The 20,939-nt window shown below is 44.1% G+C and overlaps 2 protein-coding genes across 22 annotated transcripts in view; one reads left to right on the plus strand and one right to left on the minus strand.

Moving 5' to 3' along the window:
• Positions 1 to 2,861: 2,861 nt before the first annotated feature.
• Positions 2,862 to 11,602, minus strand: C16H9orf78 (chromosome 16 C9orf78 homolog). The gene is made up of 9 exons (XM_038374240.2): positions 11,388 to 11,602; positions 8,558 to 8,617; positions 7,678 to 7,729; positions 7,339 to 7,409; positions 7,042 to 7,119; positions 6,367 to 6,564; positions 5,684 to 5,820; positions 4,574 to 4,672; positions 2,862 to 3,902 (listed from the first exon to the last, which is right to left on the minus strand). The coding sequence occupies exons 1-9, from the start codon at positions 11,468 to 11,470 to the stop codon at positions 3,811 to 3,813; spliced, it is 870 nt and encodes a 289-aa protein (XP_038230168.1). The 5' UTR covers positions 11,471 to 11,602; the 3' UTR covers positions 2,862 to 3,810.
• Positions 11,603 to 11,640: 38 nt separating this feature from the next.
• Positions 11,641 to 20,939, plus strand: part of USP20 (ubiquitin specific peptidase 20) — a 44,167-nt gene continuing 34,868 nt past the window's right edge. For 7 of the 21 annotated variants that reach the window (XM_038374241.2, XM_038374247.2, XM_038374250.2 and 4 more), the window contains exon 1: positions 11,656 to 11,792. The gene's annotated coding sequence lies outside the window, so the exon portion shown is untranslated. Of the gene's footprint in view, positions 11,793 to 18,059; positions 18,117 to 18,296; positions 18,367 to 19,292; positions 19,387 to 20,939 lie in introns of those variants that run through there. The other 14 variants (XM_043498727.1, XM_043498723.1, XM_043498728.1 and 11 more) reach the window with 9 other exon arrangements.

Below are 20,939 nucleotides of genomic sequence, written 5' to 3' on the forward strand. Positions count from 1 at the left end.
GCAAGGGCCTTAGCCGGGGCTCAGGGAGCGGGCGGGAGGCGGCGGCCATTTTGGAAACAGAGCCAGTGACTGTCACGTGACCGACCTGTTCCCCTTTGACCCCAGGCCAATGAGAACGTTGCGCGGCAGGTCACGTGTCACGACACCCGGTCAAGGGTGCAGTTGCTGCCGGTGCGCAGCAGGCCGAAGCCCCCGGCCATGCTGCCGGGCAAAGCACCCGCCGCTCCGGGCGGTCCAGTGGCACATGGCCGCAGAGCCCCTGCTGGAGGGACACCCAGCCTCTGCCCTGAGCCAGCTCTTCACAACCCCCCCCCCGTGAACCTAAAAGGAAAATCCCCAAATGTTCTGTTAGAGCTTTGCTGAGAGGCTCCCTGTTCCTTCCCCGTCCTCTGAGGGAGAAGCAGGGGAGGGATAGCTCAGTGGCTTGAGCACTGGCCTGCTAAACCCAGGGTTGGGAGCTCAACCCTTGAGGGGGCCATTTAGGGATCAGGGGCAAAAATCAGGGATTGGTCCTGCTTTGAGCAGGGGGTTGGACTAGATGACCTCCTGAGGTCCCTTCCAGCCCTGATAGTCTATGAAAGGAGGGCAAGCCCTGTATACGCAAAAAGAAAAGGAGGACGTGTGGCACCTTAGAGACTAACAAATTTATTTGAGCATAAGCTTTCGTGAGCTACAAAATAAATGTGTTAGTCTCTAAGGTGCCACACGTCCTCCTTTTCTTTTTGCGAATAGAACACGGCTGCTACTCTGAAGGCTGGTATACAAACCCTTTAACACCCAGCCCCCTTGAAAAGAGTAATTAATAAAGAATGGTTTTGGTCTGTCTGCTCAGAGTCACTGCTGGTTGCTTAAATCCCATTTCAATCTGCTCCTGCTAAAAAATGAACACAATAATGGTACCGCTTTCAGCCAGACCATTTCATTGTGCGGGACCAGGTGTCCCAATTTTATAGGGACAGTCCTGATTTTTGGGTCTTTTTCTTATATAGGCTCCTATTATCCCCTAGCCCCTGTCCTGCTTTTTCACATTTGCTGTCTGGTCACCCTACATTGTACTTCCTATTATTAAACAGTTTTGTCAATTTGTATAAAACAGTATTTTTTTCATGCTTCCTAAATCAGGTGGTTTTACGTATCAATGCACTGTTGATCCCTAGATTAAAATGGTCCTGAGCATCACTAAAATGAACTGGAAATCTTTGGATTCACACATTTTGTTTATCACATATGATTTATAGCAAATGCAAGAATGTAACTCGCTGATAAACCAACTGGTTTTCAGCTATAAATATGAAAAGAGGGTGGTGGCTTTGCAGCCTCACACTTGTGACTGTTAATGAGTTCTGGAGTAATGTTTTTAATTTAACAGTACAACATTTCTTAAGTCATCTTTTGAGGAAAAGATTATTTAAATATTTGAAATCTCCATGCTGTTTATCCATACTCTAAATGCTAGATGATGCACTTTTGCTCTATTTATTATAAACTTTATATACATAACAGCACCTGTTAAGATATAGACTGGTCATATTTTTAAATGGTGCAGGAACTAGCCATCTGTGTTGCTTAGACATAACATTTAGTGCCCTTCTAACAAACAACAATCAACTATTAGATGAAAGGTCAATATACCAAAACACATGACCACAGAACTTTTCACCCCAGAACCAAAATCATTTAAAGAATCATTTTCCCCATTTTACAGATGACGTTAAGCACAGATGCACAGAGACATTAAATAACGTGTTCCAGATTACAGAGAGTATCAGTGGCAGAATCACGAAGCTGGTATCTAGACTCTCAGGGTACGTCTACACAGCGAGTGGCAGCCCTCAGCAGCGAATCTCAGAGCCCAGACTGACAGACTCAGGTTTGCAGGGTTTATGCTACAGCACTAAAAATAGCTGTATAGATGTTTAGGCTCAGGCTGGAGGTTGGGCTCTAAGATCCAGCCTGAGCCCAAACATGTACACAGCTATTTGTATTGCCATAGTCAAGCCCGAGTCTGTCAATCCGGGATCTGAGATTCGCTGCCACAGGCTATGTAAATGAACCCTCAGTCAGATGTTCACAGTGCTAGACAATATTGCCTCTTTCAACTATTTTCATAGCTAGCCTTTATGTGTAACAATGTTACAGGAAAAGTCTATTTATTTTTCTCCTCCCATTTTGCATAGATTTTACATTTTTCTTTTTGTGTTAATTTTATTTGACAGATGTCAGTCCACCAGTAGTGGCAACAGAAATTCTTAAGAGGTGAGAAGGCAGTCCAGTCTCAATGCCCCATTCACTCATTGGCTTTTTTTATTGAGATTGTCAATAACCATGCTAACTGTGAGTGGGGGTAATTTCTGTGATATGAGCATGTGCCTACTAACAATTGGACCAACACCATCAAACTCATTTGAATGAAGACAAACAGCTATCAGCTAGGAACAACGTTCAAGTACTACTTTGGCTGATGACACCATGAAGATTGATTTGAGCAGATGAAAGCCTAGATACCATTATCAAACTCCTGAACCTACCAGTATCTTTAGTATTGTAGACAGGCATTTACATTTTCACTGTTGTATATTTCATTCTAAAAATTTGAGTGACTTAATACAGATAATTCATAAACGCATCCAACAATGTTGGCTACAATGGGTTACTAAAGCACTGGATGCGAGCTGGCTCATGATCCCAACTCTCACAACAGCTGCTGCTGCTACTTGTTCTGATTTGATAATTTAGTCAATTTCACACAAATTTAGAAATGTTTAGACTAATATTTGTTTAAGTACATCCAGGACTTCATTACAAGCAGCACGGGATAAATCGAGTGTGCACATTACTGAAATAACAGAATCTCACTGATGACAAGTTAAAAGTTTTATTTATTTTTTAAAAGTTCAAACTCCATTTCTCAACTTAATTTTTATTTTACAGAGAGTTTCTGGAAATATACAGCTGGTGTTTGCTTCCAATTTGTTTGGCTTTCTGATACAAAATCCTACATCATCCCTATCTCGAAAGGCCTCAAATATTGGAAATGAGATTCCTCCCACTCTCAAAATAGTTACAATCTAATGATTTTTCTCATTCTTGGCAACTGAAATAAAATGAAAAAACCCTCATTGCTATGGAAATAAATCCATAGCGAGGAAAAGATACAAACACAATGAGCACCATTTAAAAATCTCAAAACACATTCAGTGTTCAGACACCTACAGTAACTGCTGTATTTCCCTATACCGAAGATAAGAAATCCTGTCACACTGCAATCCCTGCAGAGTAGCATGCGTTCAGGATCTTACATGGCACTCGCTCTAACTTGGAGAGAAACTGGATACTGCTGTGTGCTGAACAAATTCCTGTATTATCTCAGACTCACACACTGTATGCCATTTTACAAGAAGTGCCTTTTTATGAAGTTGCTTTGGAACCTCAATCTTGCAAACCAGCTTTAAAGCTTCACTACATGTTTACAAGCTGAAAACATTTTTGTCTTTAAAAAGTTTTTTTAAGGTGAAAAGATCTACAAACAAGGTTGACTTTACGCTAAAATAAATGCCAAACAGGAAGCCAACATATTTACAAAAGAAAAAGTTTTATAACAATCAGTATATACAAGTCACCACAGGGAAGGGAGATTTCACAATCACTGTGCCCACTAACTCTCTACAAGTTTACTATGAGAAAAATCTTGTGGGTAATACTAAAATCTGTAGGAAGTGATCCCGCCCTCTTCAGGAGTTATTTACACAACATCTTGTACTTAAAAGCTCCAGCAAAATGTTCGGTCCATACTACTCTATTGAGCAGAGTTCAGTATCGTCTGTTCATCTTCTTGAATTTCTCATAGTGGTAGTCATCTGTTGCTTTCTCATTGGGTGGGCGCTTGCGATTCGGAGGGGACCCTTGGAAGGGGGGAGAGAGAGAGAGAGACACACACCTTATTTCCTATACTTGAATTAATAAAGAGAATAGTGCAGGAAAGCATCCTCCTCCTCCACCTCCTAAAGAGTTAGTCTAATGCCCTTTAAACCACCTGGCCTGCAGAACCCCTGCTATTCTACACTTGGGCCTTCAACAATGCCAATGTTCTTCAGACTTGATTCTTTGTTAGTCCAAATCCTTAGTCACATCCCCCCCATCCAAAACAGGTCTTCCCAATGCACTTAAAATCCTGACCTTCAACATCCACCATCACTCCAGCCTTGGGCCTCAGCTGAGCAGAGACTGATAGCAATAGTGTACAGCCAAGCATGGGATGGAGAGCTAAAGTGTGAATGGATCATTTTCTACATGTAATCCTGACTCTTCACCTATGATGGGAGATAGCGGGAGGGACATTTTCCATCCAGGTTGCTTCATGACTCATCTAGCAGGGAGCACATCAAGAATAGCATAGGCATCACCTTTCCTTTGAAGATCAAAGGCAAACCACTCTACAACATAAGACCTTCCCACCAGCTCAGGACACCATGCCTTAGAAGGCTAGAGGAGAAGTTCATATCTGTTCATGGATCTTGGATAAGGAAGACTTGATACCTACAACAAGCTGCCACACTTTGTGTTTAATACTCACGTTCGGGTTCTGGTTTCTCCGTATCCCCCACTCTCAGTGGACGGGCTTTTGGTTCTTCTTTATTCCTCCTCACTGGTGCACTCAGCTCCTCATGATAGACTGGAAGAAGAGATACACCAAATGGTGATTTTAGACAGTAGAACTGTTTAGATGTAGAATCACAGAAATATACAGCTGGAAGGGATCTCAAGAGGTCACCTAGTCCATCTTCCCACACTGAGGCAGGATTAAGTACACCTAGACCATTCCTGGTGAATTGTTTATCACATCTCTCATCTGTTGCGATTAAACTTTAGCAGAAACACAAATGGAAGCCAGGAACAATCACTATGATCAGCCTGTAGCTATGGATATTGAATGAAAGCAAAGTTATGGGACACTAAAACTTTCAACAGTTCAGGGGATTTTTTTTTCTGGTTTCTTTCCACCTGTGCATCTGACCTAGCTATTGCTTCGTCATGGTCCTGAGGCTCTCCACCGCCTTTGGGTCCCATGAATATTAATCTGAAGGCACCCGTCTGGACATGGTTAGAGACATTAGGAGGTTGCCTTTTCTCCCTGTCCTGTATGAGAGGCAGTCTCTGAAATGAACTCTTTTCTCTTGTTTAGCAATTCTGTCTCACCTGAACACTGGTCAGTTCTAGCATCCCAGAGTGCTCTCTCTAGTCCAGTAAGACAGACTTTGTAACCACAGAATGGTCAGGATTTTCCATCAGACATCCAAGGTGTCATTTATGGGCCCCAGTCAACTGGGAGTTCACGAGTGGAAAGAATGAGTAACTTGCCCTATCTTCAGTCTTGCTGGGGGAAGGGAAAGATTATGCTCACATGTTGTCCATGTGGGAGCACCAGAAGGAGAAAGTCAAACAGTGCTTGAGGTTGAACATGTGAATTAATAAGCTCCGATTGCATCAGACTTAATTCCACATCTTATTGCCTCTAATCAGTAGAGTAGCCGCCCATATCTGGGACCGGAGAGCTACACAGTTAGACAAACACATGTTAGGGATGGTCCAGGTATACTTGGTCCTGCTTCAGTGCAGGGGCTGGACTAGATGACCTATGAAGGTCCCTTCCAGTCCTACATTTCCATGTGTCCATGATACTCACATCTGTTGTGCTGGACATAGTTCACAGCCATGTTTGTGGGAACAAAAGAGGTTTCACTGTCTTTCTTTTTGTTTTGCTGCTCTGCCAGCAGCCTTGCCTTGGCGTCCTCAGTAAAGATTATGTTTTTTATTTTTGCGCTGAAGAGAAAAACAAATGAGGAAGAGACTTGTTTAATACGCTGCAGGTAAGAAAGAAGCCTGGGTCCCCAAGTACCAAACACACAGTAGAGCAGTTTTATCTATCAGCTAGTGGATAGTTTCATCTGGGTGTGGCAGCAGTTGCTGTTATCTTTGATTTACAATCTGTTTGTCAGCGAATTGGCAATGCTGTAATGATGAGTGCTCCATCCCAAGGATGAAGAGGAACCTCACATCCCTCAACAACTCATCCTGTGTTAGTGTTTGGTGTGAGCCAATATTACTGGAAGATGCTGCATCACAGACCTGGGGAATGAACTCCTCTATTATTCCAAGTATTACCACAGTGTTTAAGAGCCTTAGTAATTGACCAGGACCCCACTGTGCTTGGTGCAGTACAATCACAGAACAAAGAGACTGTAGCTCCCCTAAGAGCACAGGAAGTGGCAGTATGAGTTACCCTATCAATCAGCTTGCCTCAGCCATGACCTGCAGGGATCACCAGGTTAATTCAAACTATAAATAATTGAACAGTGAACCACTTACTCTATTCCCAGATCCACTTCAGGAATGCCACTCAGCATCTGATTGGACAGCATCTCTTCGGTCTTCTTGGCTGAAGAGACACGGATGCTCTCAGGCAGCTCGTACAGACAGTCCTCGGCATTCTTCAGCTTCACTTTCTGCTCCTCATTTTCTACAATCCCCTTCCTCTTCTTCAGCTCTGTCTCAATGTACTTCATCCTGAACAGCAGAACAAGGGGACAGCTGGCATTAAGTTCTATTTCTTACACATCCTTCCAATACCACCGACCATAGCTTGGTCACTATCCCAGCAAGTAGGAGGAAGGAAGGAATGATTTCTCTGATGTCACTCAGCCAGCGAGGGCGGGGGGGGGAACGGCACTGAGAAACTCGAGATCTGCTATTTTGTTCAAGACACAAATCAAATCCTCCCTGCAACAAGCGAGCTCTTTACCAACCCACGGAGCAGGTTGCCAATAGCTAACAGTGCCAGCAGACCACCTGCCTGGCCAGCAAGTCTAGGCTCTAACCACAAGACCACACTGGTTTCCGGAAGGTGAAAGATCAAGCGGAAGTTTCAGTGTAAATTTGGAAGCTAATTCTGAAAACTCTTGGTTTTCAGGAAAAGGAGACCTAGGGCACCCAATCCAGCCTCATGGATCGGAGCATATGAATTATAACCAAACAAACACGTACATGTCAGCATCCTCATCCCGCCTGTTGGTTTCTGCTGAGAAAGAGGTTCCCAGATTGAGGTCCTCCTCTTCGTTAACCCTAAACAGAACAAACAAACATTCTTTTAAAGCGTTTGACAGCCTAAGGTGTAAGCGACCAGACAGACTGCATTAAATAAAGCCTTCGAAACAACATGAAGCCTGGAACGTTTTGCCAGCATTCTTCAATAATGAAAGCCACCCTGGGTGCTGTTAACTGCTCCAGACTCAGTAATGTCCAAGGGAGTGTTTTTCCGGACTAAGCCTCCCGCATGCCCACCTGTCCTTGCCGCGTTCTTTCAGCTTCTTCATGTCCACCATCCCACCAGTCTTTATCTTAAAGGGATCATCCTACAAAACAAAAAATGGTTAGGAAGCAGGAAGCTGCTGCCTAGGTTTATACCATCCTCAGGTTCACTTTCTTGAAAGCCCTACACGTCCAGCACCTGGGCAAGAGCGCCAACGATTTTTCTATAGTAAGAGGCTACATCCTAACCTGCCCTTTATTAAAGCGAGTCATTTCTTGGAACCAGACTTTCCAAGAGATCTATTGGACTGAGCAGACGCTGTCACACCGACATGAACCAGCAGCAAAGTAATGAAAACGTTCAGAACTTACCACCAACGTCGTCTCTTCTTGCAATTTCTCCCCAACAAGCAGGGCTGCGGCACTAGCAAAACACACACAAAATAGGCAAATTAAACGCACAGAGAATGAGTCCACAATACTGTCGGTGATGACTACCATGCAAGGTAATTTATTAAAAAGAATATAATTCTTCTTTGCCCTTCTCTAACATCTTCTACCTGAGGATCTCAAAGCGCTTTGCTAATACTAAATAATTAATCTTCACATCACCCTTATGCGCTATGGAACTATTATCTCCGTTTTACAGATGGGGAAACTGAGTCAGAGATTGCTTACCCCAGGTCATGCAGCAAGTCCTCATCAGACTTAGGAACAGAACTCTCTGTACAGAACGAACCCTGACTCTCAGTCCCCTTTTCTAGCCACTACACATCACTTCTTTCCATCAAAAAGCTTAAAGGGAGAAAATGAAATTAAGAACAGGAGAGACTTGTTTTATAGGTCTCAATTTATAACTATACACTACAACGTGGTGTGTAAGATACTGAGTTCTACCCCTACCCCCCAAAACGGTACAACTCTGGGAGATAAAAAACTATCTTTGTGGGTGATATGGTTAATTAGCAATATAAGGCATATTCATTTAAAGTATGACCTTATTCTAATTGTTTAGGTTGTAGGTATGCTGGAAACAAGTTCTCCACAATAAAGTCTGTTAAAAATAGCTGCACCTATCCCCAATATCTCCTCTTATCTGTCTTTACATTTTTAAATGTACCTGCTCCTCCCACAGGTCAGATTCTTGTTGCCACTGTGACATATTACCATTTCTGACTAAAGGCGCAAGGAAAGGCAGGAACATGGCCCCTCAGGTGAAACACAAACTTGCCTCTTTTACTGCATCACATACCTCACCCCATTGGGCCGTCTTCTGAGACTCTGAACTTCTTTTGCTTCCTCAAGTTTTAATCTGAAGAACGAACATTTAGTTTATTAAGACAGTCTTAATTAAAAAAAAAAAAAAAAGGCAGGCATTTTCTGCACCCGTCACTCAACTTTCAGGGCAGACTTTTCACTGACATCTTCAAGCAGGTTTTCTAAGCAGATCTTACTCTTTTTGATAATATCAGACAGCTTTCACATTCTACTTCACGAACCAACAGGAAGAACCTTACAACATCTCTCTGAACACGCCACTTCTGTACAAGCTCCTTCAGCTAAGGAAGGAAGCATCCAAAGATGGCTCCCAAATCTCCCTATCCGATGGGGCAAAAATGCTGCCTTGGGCAACCAGCCCAACTTCTATTTTCAATTTCTTAAGATGTCCAGCCATGATTGTCTCACAACAAAACAAGGGAGTCCTTGAATCTGATGCATTATCTGTCACTACTTCTGTCAATAGTTAATGCTATCTAATAAGATATTTTAGGTAAGGCATTTTCATACAAGCGGCAGCGAACTTGTGAAATGCCCTACCTAGGCTAGATGTAGCAAGCAATATGGTCAGGTGAACGTTATATAACTGAGCTATAATCAAGATATATTGATGCTTGAGTGACACAGAGAAGAAAATCTTAATATTCATGTAAATAGTAAGTGCGTATATTTAGAGTTATAGACATTCTGAATTTCTTCCAACATTTATAAATTTCATTACACAATACAAATTGCTTATAATACCTGCCATGAAAAATGCATCTTAAAATAATTTCCAGAGTTAAATTAAAATAAGAGCAGAGAGAGAGAAACTAAAAAGAGTAGTCAAGGGATAAAACATATGATTAGAATGTGGAGATCTGAAAATAATATGGCAAGTCAATGAAGCTGGTTGATTTCAAATGACAAGAGTTGTAGACAAGTAAACTGAAAGGACAGAGAGGAGGCTGGTGATAGGCAAACAGAAGGAACCGGGAGGGGAGGGCCTGTGAGAGTCCATGGATAGCAATGAATTTTCCTTTTAAGTAAACCATTTAAAGGTTAGATTACAGGATTAATGGTAAACAGCACAGGTAATACTTTTACTTTGATTATTTATTTGCAACACTGTCATACCAACCCAGTTCTGCAACTGAAATCAATGGCAGTTTTGCCACTGCTGTCAATGGGAGCATGATCCTGTTTCTTAGTCTCCCATCAACATCAGTGGATTCTGCATGTAAATTTTCTTTTGTGGATAGATGTTCCCTCCTAAAACGCATGTTAGTGTTTTGCAATATATTCAGAGGTCAATAAATCCACTCTATCCATGCTGCCTAATCAAGTGGCCAAGATTTTCAAAACTGGCTGTCTAAAATTAGTCCCCTAAATCTGTATTTAGGGATTAAGCAAACAGTCTGATTTTCAACGTGTCAAGCACCCCATAACTCCCAATGACTTCACTAGGAGCTGCTGGGTGCTTGGCACTTTTGAAAATCAAGGCACTACAGATATGAGAAAACAAGGTGCCGGCTCCCATCTTGTTTAACATCCAAAGGGCTGATCCTGCATTTCTTGTGCACTCAAAATATCCACTGATTTGTCAAAGTTTTGGGCAAACAAGGAATGCGAGAATAGGCCTTAAATTTGTACACATGCTGATTGAGCAATTATTTTTCCATCTTTAATAATAACAAATGATTTCCATTTATAACAACTTAAATCACGAAGGATCCCAAAGCACTTTGTGAATGTAGCACATTGACATAAGAACCATTCAGGGGTCGCTTTACCCAACCCCAGAAACACTGCCACAATTAAGCTGATGTATGGCAACTGCTTCAACAGTGTTGAATAGCACAGTGCCCATGTCACACACAAAATAATTAAGGGGGCACAGTGGGCTCATAGAGGGTTGCCACTCACCCTGGATTTTCCAGGTTCCTCTTCATTTTATAAAGTCAATCCCACAAGTAGGGCTTTGAGGGACAGTCATGGGTCTAGAGGAGTGATACTCAGACTAAGGCTCATGAGCTGCAAGTGGCTCTTTAATGTGTCTCCTGTGGCTCTTTGCAGCACATGATAGTGAAACACTGAGTGATTTAATTATTAACCAAATCAGGATGCTTTTACTGTGTTGTTAATCAATTGTAGTTGATAAAATAATACTTGGCCAGTCATTTTGCTGTGAGACCACACACACACACACAAATAAAACAGTGAATTCACACTACTGTGGTTCTTCTGGGTAATGCTGATTGCTAATTTTGCTCCTGAACCACTGAGGTCTGAGTATCATTGGCCTAGAACTGTGGTTCTCAACCAGGGGTACGTGTACCTTTGGAGGTACACAGAGATATTCCAGGGGATACATCAACTGATCTAGATATTTGCCTAGTATTACAACAGGCTACATAAAAAGCACTAGTGAGGTCAGTATAAACTAAAATTTCATACAGGCACTGACTTCTTTATACTGCTCTAGACGCAGTACACAGACATGCAAGTACAATATTTATATTCCAATCAATTTACTGTATGAGTTATATGGGAACAATGAGAAAGTCAGCAATGTTTCAGTACTAGTGTGGCTGCGACACGGCTGTATTTTATGTCTGTATTTGTAAGCAAGTAGTTTTACAGTGAGCTGAACCTTGCGGGTGCACCAGACAAATCAGACTCCTGAAAGGGGGGCAGTAGTCTGGAAAGGCGGAGAGCGAAGAAGGCTCCTGCGCCGTGCAGCCCTGTGACAACTGGACACAACGCTGCCTTGTTCCACGGGACCAGGGCCCCTGCTCCCGCGGGGGGAGGGGTCGCCCACCCACCTGACCTCTTCGGTGACCTGCTCATCCTCCTCCTCGTCCTCGGAGTCCGCTCTCCGCCGGCGGAAAACCTTCCCCGACGGCATCGTCGCCCCCCGAGCGGGCCTTGGTTTCCCTCGACAACAGCCCAGCCCCGCTTCCGGCGCTCGGTGATGGCGTCACAGCCTCGCGCGCCGCTCACGCGCTCTGCCTGCGTTCCGGTACGGAGGGGGCGGGGCTGCGCGGAGCTCGCTCCCGAGGGAGGTGGCTGGGGAAAGGGGCGTGGCTATTACAGGGCTGGGCCAGCTGGGTGTGCACAGCAAGGGAAAAACAGAGAGAGCAAAGCCAGGAGCGTCCATTGCCCAGAGGGAGGAGGAGGAGGAGGAGGAGGAGGAATAGGAATTTCCCGGCCACCAGCCTGGGATGGAGGTAGGAACAGGAGTTGACGGTTGGCAAACAGGCTCGGATCAGCTGCATCTCTCAGGCTTCTGGAGGAATTCAGTTAGCTATTATAGGAAGGGATGCGATCAGCTGCATTCTCTATTTCTAGGAAGGAATCAACTACATTATATATATGTAAAATGTATACTGTGTGTGTGTGTATATATATATATATATATATATATATATATATATATAGTACAGTAGTGCCTAGGGACCAACTAAGATCAAGACCCCGTTGTGCTTGACAAACACAAAGTAGTATGTGGTCCCTGTCTCAAAGAGCTTACCTTGTAAATGGTCAAAAGAGGCAAAGGGTATGGGAAAGGGCTATAATATACAAACAGGTTTTGGCAAGGATTCAGTTGCATGATACATTTTAGGAAGGGGGGGGTCATCTGCAGTCTATATTTTAGTAAGGGATGAGTTGCTTTATTGCTAGGGAGAATGTGTTGTATTTGATCTTTTAGGAAGGGGTTTTGGTGCTTCAGGAAAGGATTGATTACATTAGGTATATTTTAGTAATGATTCATATCCATTAGCGATGGGGGGATATAGTTGATGCTTTTGGGAGGAATCTGTTGCATCTTCTGTTTTGGGAAGAGATCAGTTTCATTTGATAATTTAGGAAGAAGAAAAGTAAACTCTCATTATATCACTTGGTTGATTCCTCACAGCTAGTCCAGGGTTTCCTCCAGTATATATTTAATGTTCTTGGTCTGCCTAATGTTCTGTGTCCCAAGCAATGGGGGTTTCACTCATTCAATGGGGAGTTTATTTCACAAACTGATAGTTCTCATCATCAGGAATTTTTTCTGGATATGGGCCCTTATTCTGCAATGGGGTCTGCACAGGTTTAAGGGGCTGCCTGTGTGGATAACATTGCAGGATTGGGGCAGTGATCCTGAACCATCCTGGTGAATTGGTAAATGACCATCTCAACATACCGTCTCCTGTCAGATTTTATTTAGGGGAGTTGAATTATTTTAATTTTTTTAAATTAAGAAAAACATTTTTTAGCATTTTTACTGTAATTCTATGAAAATTAAATTTTATGACATTTATCAAAAGATAGAATAAAATAAAATTATACTAAAAAGTGGACTTATTTTTACATGGGTTTAAAAAGAGGTTCAAATTCCTATTGTCCTGTCATAGGGCATGGCTACACTTGCAGATGTAGAGTGCTGGGAGTTAAACCAGCCCTCGGAGAGCATAGTAGGGAATGCGCTGCAGTGTGTCCACACTGTCAGATTCAAGTGCACTGGTGTGGCCACATTAGCAGCTCTTGCAATGCCACAGAGATCAGTGCATTGTGGTAGCTATCCCAGCATGCAAGTGGCTGCAACGTGCTTTTCAAATTGGGTGGGATGGAGTGTGACAGGGAGTGTGTTGTGTGTATGTGGGGGGAGAGAGAATGGGTTTTTGGGGGGCTGAGAGCATGTCAGCATGCTGTCTTGTAAGTTCAGACAGCAGCATACCCCCTTCCCCCCCACCTCTCTCTCTCATGCACTCACAGGAAGCAACATTCCACACTAATGATTGCTTTGTCCTGGAGCAGATAAGCAGCTGGCTGTCAGAAACGGAGCTTTGAAAGGGCATATCTGCATTCCTGCAGCCGATTCTAAAACAATGACGAGTGGCCACTTGACTTAGGGGGATTATGGGACGTTTCCGGAGGCCGATCAGAGCTCAGTAATGCAACACCGCATTCACGCCGACACTGGGGCATTTCAGCCGAGGCGCAGCATGCATTATACTTCTCGTGGAGGTGGATTACCAGGACCACTCCAGCTGCAGAGTCCAGGCGCTCTAAGTGCCTTGCTAGTGTGGACGGGTCGTGAGTTAGGGCGCCTGGGGCTGCTTTAATGCGCTCTAACTTGCAAGTGTAGCCAAGCCCATAGTTTCTCCAGAGAAGTGATTAAAGTCCCATCACTTGGGGCATTTAAAACTAGGCCTGGACACAACAATAGAGAATGCACTGTCAGGAACAATCCTGCATTGGCAGGGAGAGAGACACTAGCTCACTTAATAGGTCTTTTCTGTCTCTCACTCCTTTGATTCTTCTTCTCTTTTAAAATTTAAATTTTATCTCCCAGGAAAAGGAGAGAAAATTACCAACAACTTCTCTTAGATTAATGAGCTAGTGGGGCCTTTCCAAGTCGCATGGTTTTTAATGCTGACAATCCAAGCTCCACTCCCCCTTTTACTAAGCAAGTTAAAACCCACCAGGGGTGTCTTGAAGAGATTGCTGCCATGTTTGGCATGATTGTAACTTTCAAGGCTTCTTCCCAGGTTGCAAAATATTTCCCTTGGGTGCCTCCTGTCTGTTAAGAAGTGTGGTGGGGCTATTAGAGTATTGAACTGGGAGTCTTGACTCCTGCGTTCTATTCCTAGCTCTTCCACTGGATGATCCTGGCAGTGAGTCTTTCTGTGGCTCAGTTTCATCATTTGTAAAATGGGAATGCAACTCATACAGGAGCTATCACTAAAAGATTTGAGATCCTTAGATGAAAGATCTATACAAGTGCAAGGTCATCTTCCTTTGTGTGTTAATCCCATCAGATGAGGGCTGCTCAGTGCAAAGTATTACCAAATCACTCCATTATTTTAAACATATTTTCCCTTGTGCCTGAGTGCTCTAAATTCAGTAAGGGCCAAATTCTGATCTCACTGAAGCCAAAGAAGCTCTGTCACTGATTTCATTGGGATCAGCATTTCACCCTAAGTGCTGGGAGGCTATGAAGTTGGATGTAGTTGGTGCCCACCTAGAAGGTACTTCGGGCTACAGTCTCAAACTTCAGCTAAAGAAAGAAAAAATGTGTACATCATGTTGCTTGCTTCTTGGTGAATTGGCTGTAAGAAAGCAGGATCGTGTATTTTAAAAATATTCCTCATTTAATACCCCTTGAAAGATGGTAACTATCTAGTTTAGGACAGCTCCTTCTTCCCTTCTGGCTTGTGTAGTAGAACTACTGCCTTGGCATCTGATTTTTCAGGGGCAATGATGTTGCAAGCTGCACATTCAGCCACTGGATGGGAGATTCAGCTAACTAGTTGTCTTGTCTGGCTGCTGGTTGGCTGAAACATTTGTGTTTCCAGTATAGATGTATAGAAACTACTTTGATGCAATTGCACCCTGATCCTGTAATGAGATACATACGAGTGGACCCTTGCAAACTTTTTGTTACAAGATCTGGTCTTGAGGTAACTTCCTCTGGACCTACGCAATAAACTTGCAATATTAGATGTGTCCAGTTGGTAACAAGGACCCCATGAGTGTGTATGGCTCATTCTATGAATTACAATGTTGTGTAAGAGCCGGCCTGATTAATTTTGATAACATTAGTATTATTCAGCCACTGTGAAGTGACAGCTCAAGAAACCGATTTCCTTCTCCTGGATGGTTAAATGCATAAAAAATATACACGGTTCTTTCTCTATCTCTGTCCTTTTATACCTGTGATAGAATCAGTTTTTACCACAGGAGAACAGCCCTGAAGGAGGAAGAGTAAATTAAGGACTATGCAAGGACAAAGAATCATTGCCTGAAGGGCTGCCAAGTCCTGGAAAAACTCTGCAGCCCTGTCAGAAGCTGGAGCCAAGCTGCAGAAATGCTGTACTTGCATTCTGTACCAGGGCCTTTACATGCAGCATGCCTTCTTCTTCCTTTGCAAGAAACAAAGAGCAAGTAATCTATTCTTCTTGTTATTTGGATTACAGTAACATCTAAAGCCCTAATTTGGGCCACTTTGTTTTAGATGCTGTATCACAGGTGTAAAGGACACAGGGCAACGTCTACACAGCCCACAGCAGTGAGCCTCCCAGCCCAGGTCAACAGACTTGGGTTGCGGAGCTAGGACCCTAACCCTAACCCTAAAAATAGCTGTGTAGACAGTGCTTTGAAGTTGTGGCTCAGGCTGGAGCTTGGGCTCTGAATCCTAAGGATGAGGGTGGTATTTAGACCCTCAGCTCCAGCTTGAGCCACAGTGTCTACACAGCTATTTTTAGCGCAGTAGCATGAGCCCAAGTCTGTCAACCTGGCCTGGGAGTGTTGCTTCTGCGGTCTGTGTAGACACACCCAGACAGGGGAAGAAACCTGAATATCTTTACTTTGGAATAAACCTTTGTGGGGGGTGGGGAAATCTATACTGTGAGCTATCACCTGGTTGCTGAATGTGCCATATAACTTCATGGGTTCCCAAGTATTCTGCACTTCTAGGGTAGAGTTAGATGGTTTGATGATAACCTGTACTTGTAAAACAATGTGCTTTCACTAGTCCATATGGATACTGACCAGTCCCTATGGATAATGACCAGTCCATTCCTTATTCTTTTCATGGTATTTCCTCTCACTTATACTAGCTGCTAGTAAGCCCTTCGCGGCTTCAATATCTCTATCTTTTGTCTGATCAGCCTGGTATAATGAATTGGCTTGAATAGCTCAAGAATCTTTTTTTTTTTTTTTTGTGGGGGTGGGGGTGATTTCATGCAAAACAGACATTCAGGGTTCTTGTTCTGAGTATGTTCTTTACAACTGCATTCTTTACATGGTATGTAAGCATGCAATATGTGGCATCTGTATTACTAGCTCTTTGCTATGTGTGTAGCACTGTCCTCACCTGGACCTGTTCAGTGTTCTGTCCCCTCTCCTGGCTGGCTCCTTAACCCTATGCAGGAGGGGTGAGCGGTGGGTGTTTTGGTGACAATGTCCTGGGTTCTAATTCCCCATGGTGAGCACATGTCAGTGTATCCACATGACCCCTCTTTATGGGAACCCCTCCCTAACCAGGACGAGCCTGGGATAGTCTCTGCCACCTTTCTGGACCATTCCCGCCCAGTATCCTCTCCGGGCCATCCCACCCTAATAATCCTCCTCCCCCTTTCACATCAAACGGAGAATCCCCTGCCCTGGGTCAGGGTCAGGGGGATCCTGGTGAGCCAGGAGCTTCCCAGATGTTCATCAGCCCAGCATCCAGAGCAGGGTGGGCACCTGTCCAGGCTTTCCTAGGATCGCCCCTCTTGGAGGTAGCTGCCCAGTGCTGTTGGGCTAAGGATCATCCCGGGGTTCTGTGCCCAGGGGGACTCCTGCCTTTGGGGAGCCCCCTCCCACTCCTAGCAAACCGGCTCCCTGGAGATCCCGGGGGAAGGTGACGGAGGACAGAGGGGTCCCCTCTAGCCCAGCCCGTCTGGCCGGGCCGGCTGCCCCCCTTCTCCCTCCAGGCTCAGCCCGGCCCGGCCCCGCCCCGCCCATCCTGCCGGGCTTGCCTGCTGCAGCGCCCGGCCGCTGGCTTCTCCTCCTCCGGCAGCAGGTAACCGGCCTCGCCGCCCCGCCCCGCCCCGCCCGGCGCTGGGGTCCCGGGCCCCCTTCCCGGGAGGAGTAGGCGGGTTGGGCCTAGCTCAGGGGCCGAAGCACCGGCCTTTCCTAGTCAGGCACGCCGGGAGCGGGGCGCCTCGCCCCGCGTTCCAGAGGCCATGGGGGCGGGGCAGGAAGGGGTCCCCAGGGCAGCGGCTGCAGACGGGCTGCGGGGAAGGCGGCTGTGTAATGCTCCCCCGTGCACCCTACCGTGAAGCTGGGGTGCCAAAGACTTGACACGTCCCCACCCTGGGAAGAGGGGAGATTCCTCCGACGATGGGGGGACGCGCTCCCTTGTGTCAGTGGGGCCAGGAGTGGCCTTCCATTGCCTGTGGGACCCCAACGGGCTCGCTCTAGCTTTGTGGGGGCCCTGCGTGAAGTGTGTGGACCCTGGGGGGTCCCGCACAGCGCAGTGGTGGATCCCTGGTGTCTCAAGGATGCTTCCCACTGGGGGGATGTAGGAGAGTTTTAGTATTTGGGGTGTGGGGATTTTGGTGCTTGTCATCACTTGGGGCCAGGGAGGGAGTGGGATCAGCAGAGTTTTATCAGCTAGATGTGGAGGTTAAGGCAGGATTTTAATAAGGATACGTGGGGTTGTTTCTGCACATTTGATCTTCACATTGGGATGGGGTGCTGCACGGTGTTAGCAAATAGGGAAGAGTCTGGGGGGTGCTCTGGAAGAGGGTGCTCACAAAACAGCTCTCCCTCCCCAAAATAAAAGTATGGATCCCTGTGTGGTTACTGATTTAATATGTGCATAGTGCAGGCTCTGGGGTTTCCTTAGTTACTGAAAGTTCCCAAGTTTGAAGATGAGGGAACTGAGATGGCTTGATAATTTCTAGTATATTTAGGGTTCCCCCAAATGCAGGTACCCCAAATATTGATTGCATTGCTTATCTTTAACGTCTTGACGCTCATCAGTGTGATCTTTGCTGTGAGCTGAGTCCCTTGGCAAGGTAACTGGCATTTATCTTAAAAGAGTATTTTAAGAACCTTGTTTATTATATATTCCTGATCAGTAGGTGGGAGGGGGGACACAGAAGTAGAAAGCTCAGAGACTCAGCCTGTGCAGAAAGGGGATGATGCAGCATCAGCTGTTGGAAAAATGATGAGTAATGCCTTCTGTTCCTACTAAGAAGGGCAACCGACTGCTTCGTTTGAGCTGCAGTGTTCATACTCTGTTATCCCCTGGTCCTTAAAATATTGGTAAGTGTTGCCAAGGCAGCAGTCTGGCTTATTTAGCAGAATTTAAGGAATTTATGTCTTCCCCTAAGCAACAGTGAACACCTGATTCTAAGTATTTGTCCTTTGTTAATTATTGCAGAATAATTGTTGAAAAAGGGACTGTGCTGGTATTGGGCTAGTATATTAGAATTAGTTGGGCTGTTTTCTTGTATCTTATCATCTGTTGATTCAGTCTTTTCTCTTGTAGTGGACAGGATCACATTTAACTTCTATTATGATTGAAAATGGTAGCTTATTATTAACAACTACTATGCTGCTGGAAGAGGGAAATGATTTTCTGGGCCTATTGTATTTGAAGAGTTAGATTTTTGGAGAGTCTAAATGGCAAATGCTTAAAGATGATTTTTAAATCCTAAAACTAAATGTGTGGGCACATCATTTTTAATTACCTCAAATAATAAATGAATATGAAAAATTTTGCTTCCTTTGATTGTCCTTCAATAAGGCAAGTAGTACCGTCAGGGTTTCTAATGTGAGATGTGTTCTGAACATGGGACTGGGACCAGGAATTTCTGAGTTCTGATTCCATCTCTGACATTGTGTCTCTGTGTTACGCTGGGCAAGTCACTTAATTTTCGGTCCCAATTTCCCCCTGTATAAAATACAGATAATATTGTATGTATTTATCTTATGGAGGGGAGGGGGAGGATTAACTAGCAAACGTTTGTAAATTACTTTGCAGATGGAAAGCACTAAGTATTTATTACTATTAATACTCATGTTTACATAGTATGTTGTGTACTAAATGTTTAAACTTCTGCAAAAATATTGCAACTGTCTAGCTTTGGTGTAGGTGCACGTAATTTTCTTTTAGCAAAAGGAGAGAAATATGTTGTTGAGTAGGAAAGCCACCTGTTTTGGCAACAATTGTCGTCATCTTTTTGTAGGTCAGAGTTACTGTGGAATTGTTCTAACATGTTCATGCTGTTGTTCTGCAGTGCTTGTTGGGAAGGAGACAGACTGGGGAGGACTTGCTCTAAGGTTATTTCCTTTCACTTTAAAATAAAATGTATGAACTTTGATAAATAAAAGGGCAGCCTTTAAGAAATGTTTTATTATTAAATTCCTATTTCTCAAGGAACAGCAGAGAGAGAACCTGTAATTAAGTTGACCTAAGCCCTAGTGTGGACACTGCTAGATCAACAGAAGAATTCTTCTGTTGACTATGCTACCGCCTCTTGGAGAGGTGGATTTACTACGGCGATGGAAGAACCCCTTCCATTGCTGTAGTGTCTATGCTACAGAGGCACTATAGCGTTTCTAAGGGCCTGTCTAAACATGAAATGTTACAGCCGCACCACTGTAGCGCTTCACTTCCTACACTGACAGGAGGGGTTTTCCCGTTGGCGCAGGTAATCCACCTCCTTAAGAGGTGATAGCTAGGTTGACAGAAGAATTCTTCTGTTGATTTAGTGTTATCTACACTGTGAGTTAGTTCAGCATAACTGCATCACTCAGGGGTGTGGATTTTGTAGTTAAGCCGACTAAACTTTCTAATGAAGACCAGGCCTAGAGTAGATGTACCCTATACTACAAGAAAATCAAGTTTAACAATGGTTGTTAAACTCATTTACAGCCTAGCTGTGGTCTAATACATTCAACCTGCACTAAGTAGATGGGACTGACCCGTTTCCCAGTTGTATTCAAAAAGTGAAGTGCTAAGAACAAGTGGGAAAATCAACTCCCCGATATTGCAAACACTTAACACATGTTTAATTTTAAATATGTGAGTAGTCCTTTGGAAATACAGTAGAATCAATGGAATTCAGTGGGACCACTCGACTGTGTAATTTTAAGCCCATGTGTAAGTGCTTCTGTGATCAGGACAGATATTTGTTCATTCAATTTGTTTTAAAAATAGTTACCATTTAATTTATGTACATATGTTAAAGATGATAGTGAGATGATAGTTTGTCTTTCCTTCTCCAGGCTCTAAACTGCAGCCCTGTGGGATTGGGCAGTTGCTATTTAGCCATCTGCTCACTGGTTATTAAGCCAAACCTTGAAGTTCCTAGAGCCTCTGGCTACAACCAATGTGTCATTCTCTATTATTTGCAATGAATTTCTTTCCTCCAGGCCTGCAAAATATTCAGTTCCTAGCTGGTAAAGCCATTTTACAAAATGCCAACTTAGGTCTTACTTCTGCCAGGACAGGGCATGGAATTAGGAGGGATTTTCAGCTTTGGGAAAAAACCTTTACTTCAGCTGGAGTGATTTAGCTCTTCATCCTCTTGGGTCCCCCCCCCCAAAAAAAATGTTTTAGAACCCCTGCTCTAAAACTGGGGGTTGGGATCCATCAGGGGGTCACAAGGTTATTACATGGGGGGGTCGTAAATTGTCAACCTCCACCCCAAACCCCGCTTTGCCTCCAGCTTTTACAATGATGGTAAATAAATTAAAAACACTTTTTTATATATAAGGGGGTCACACTCAGAGGCTTGTTATGTGAAAGAGGTCACCAGTAAAAAATTTTTGAGAGCCACTGTTTTAGAGCATCTTTGAAAATGATGTCTAAGGTGTCAAAGAATATTAAA

The sequence above is a fragment of the Dermochelys coriacea genome, chromosome 16 (assembly GCF_009764565.3).
Source record: "Dermochelys coriacea isolate rDerCor1 chromosome 16, rDerCor1.pri.v4, whole genome shotgun sequence".
NCBI lineage: Eukaryota > Metazoa > Chordata > Testudines > Dermochelyidae > Dermochelys > Dermochelys coriacea.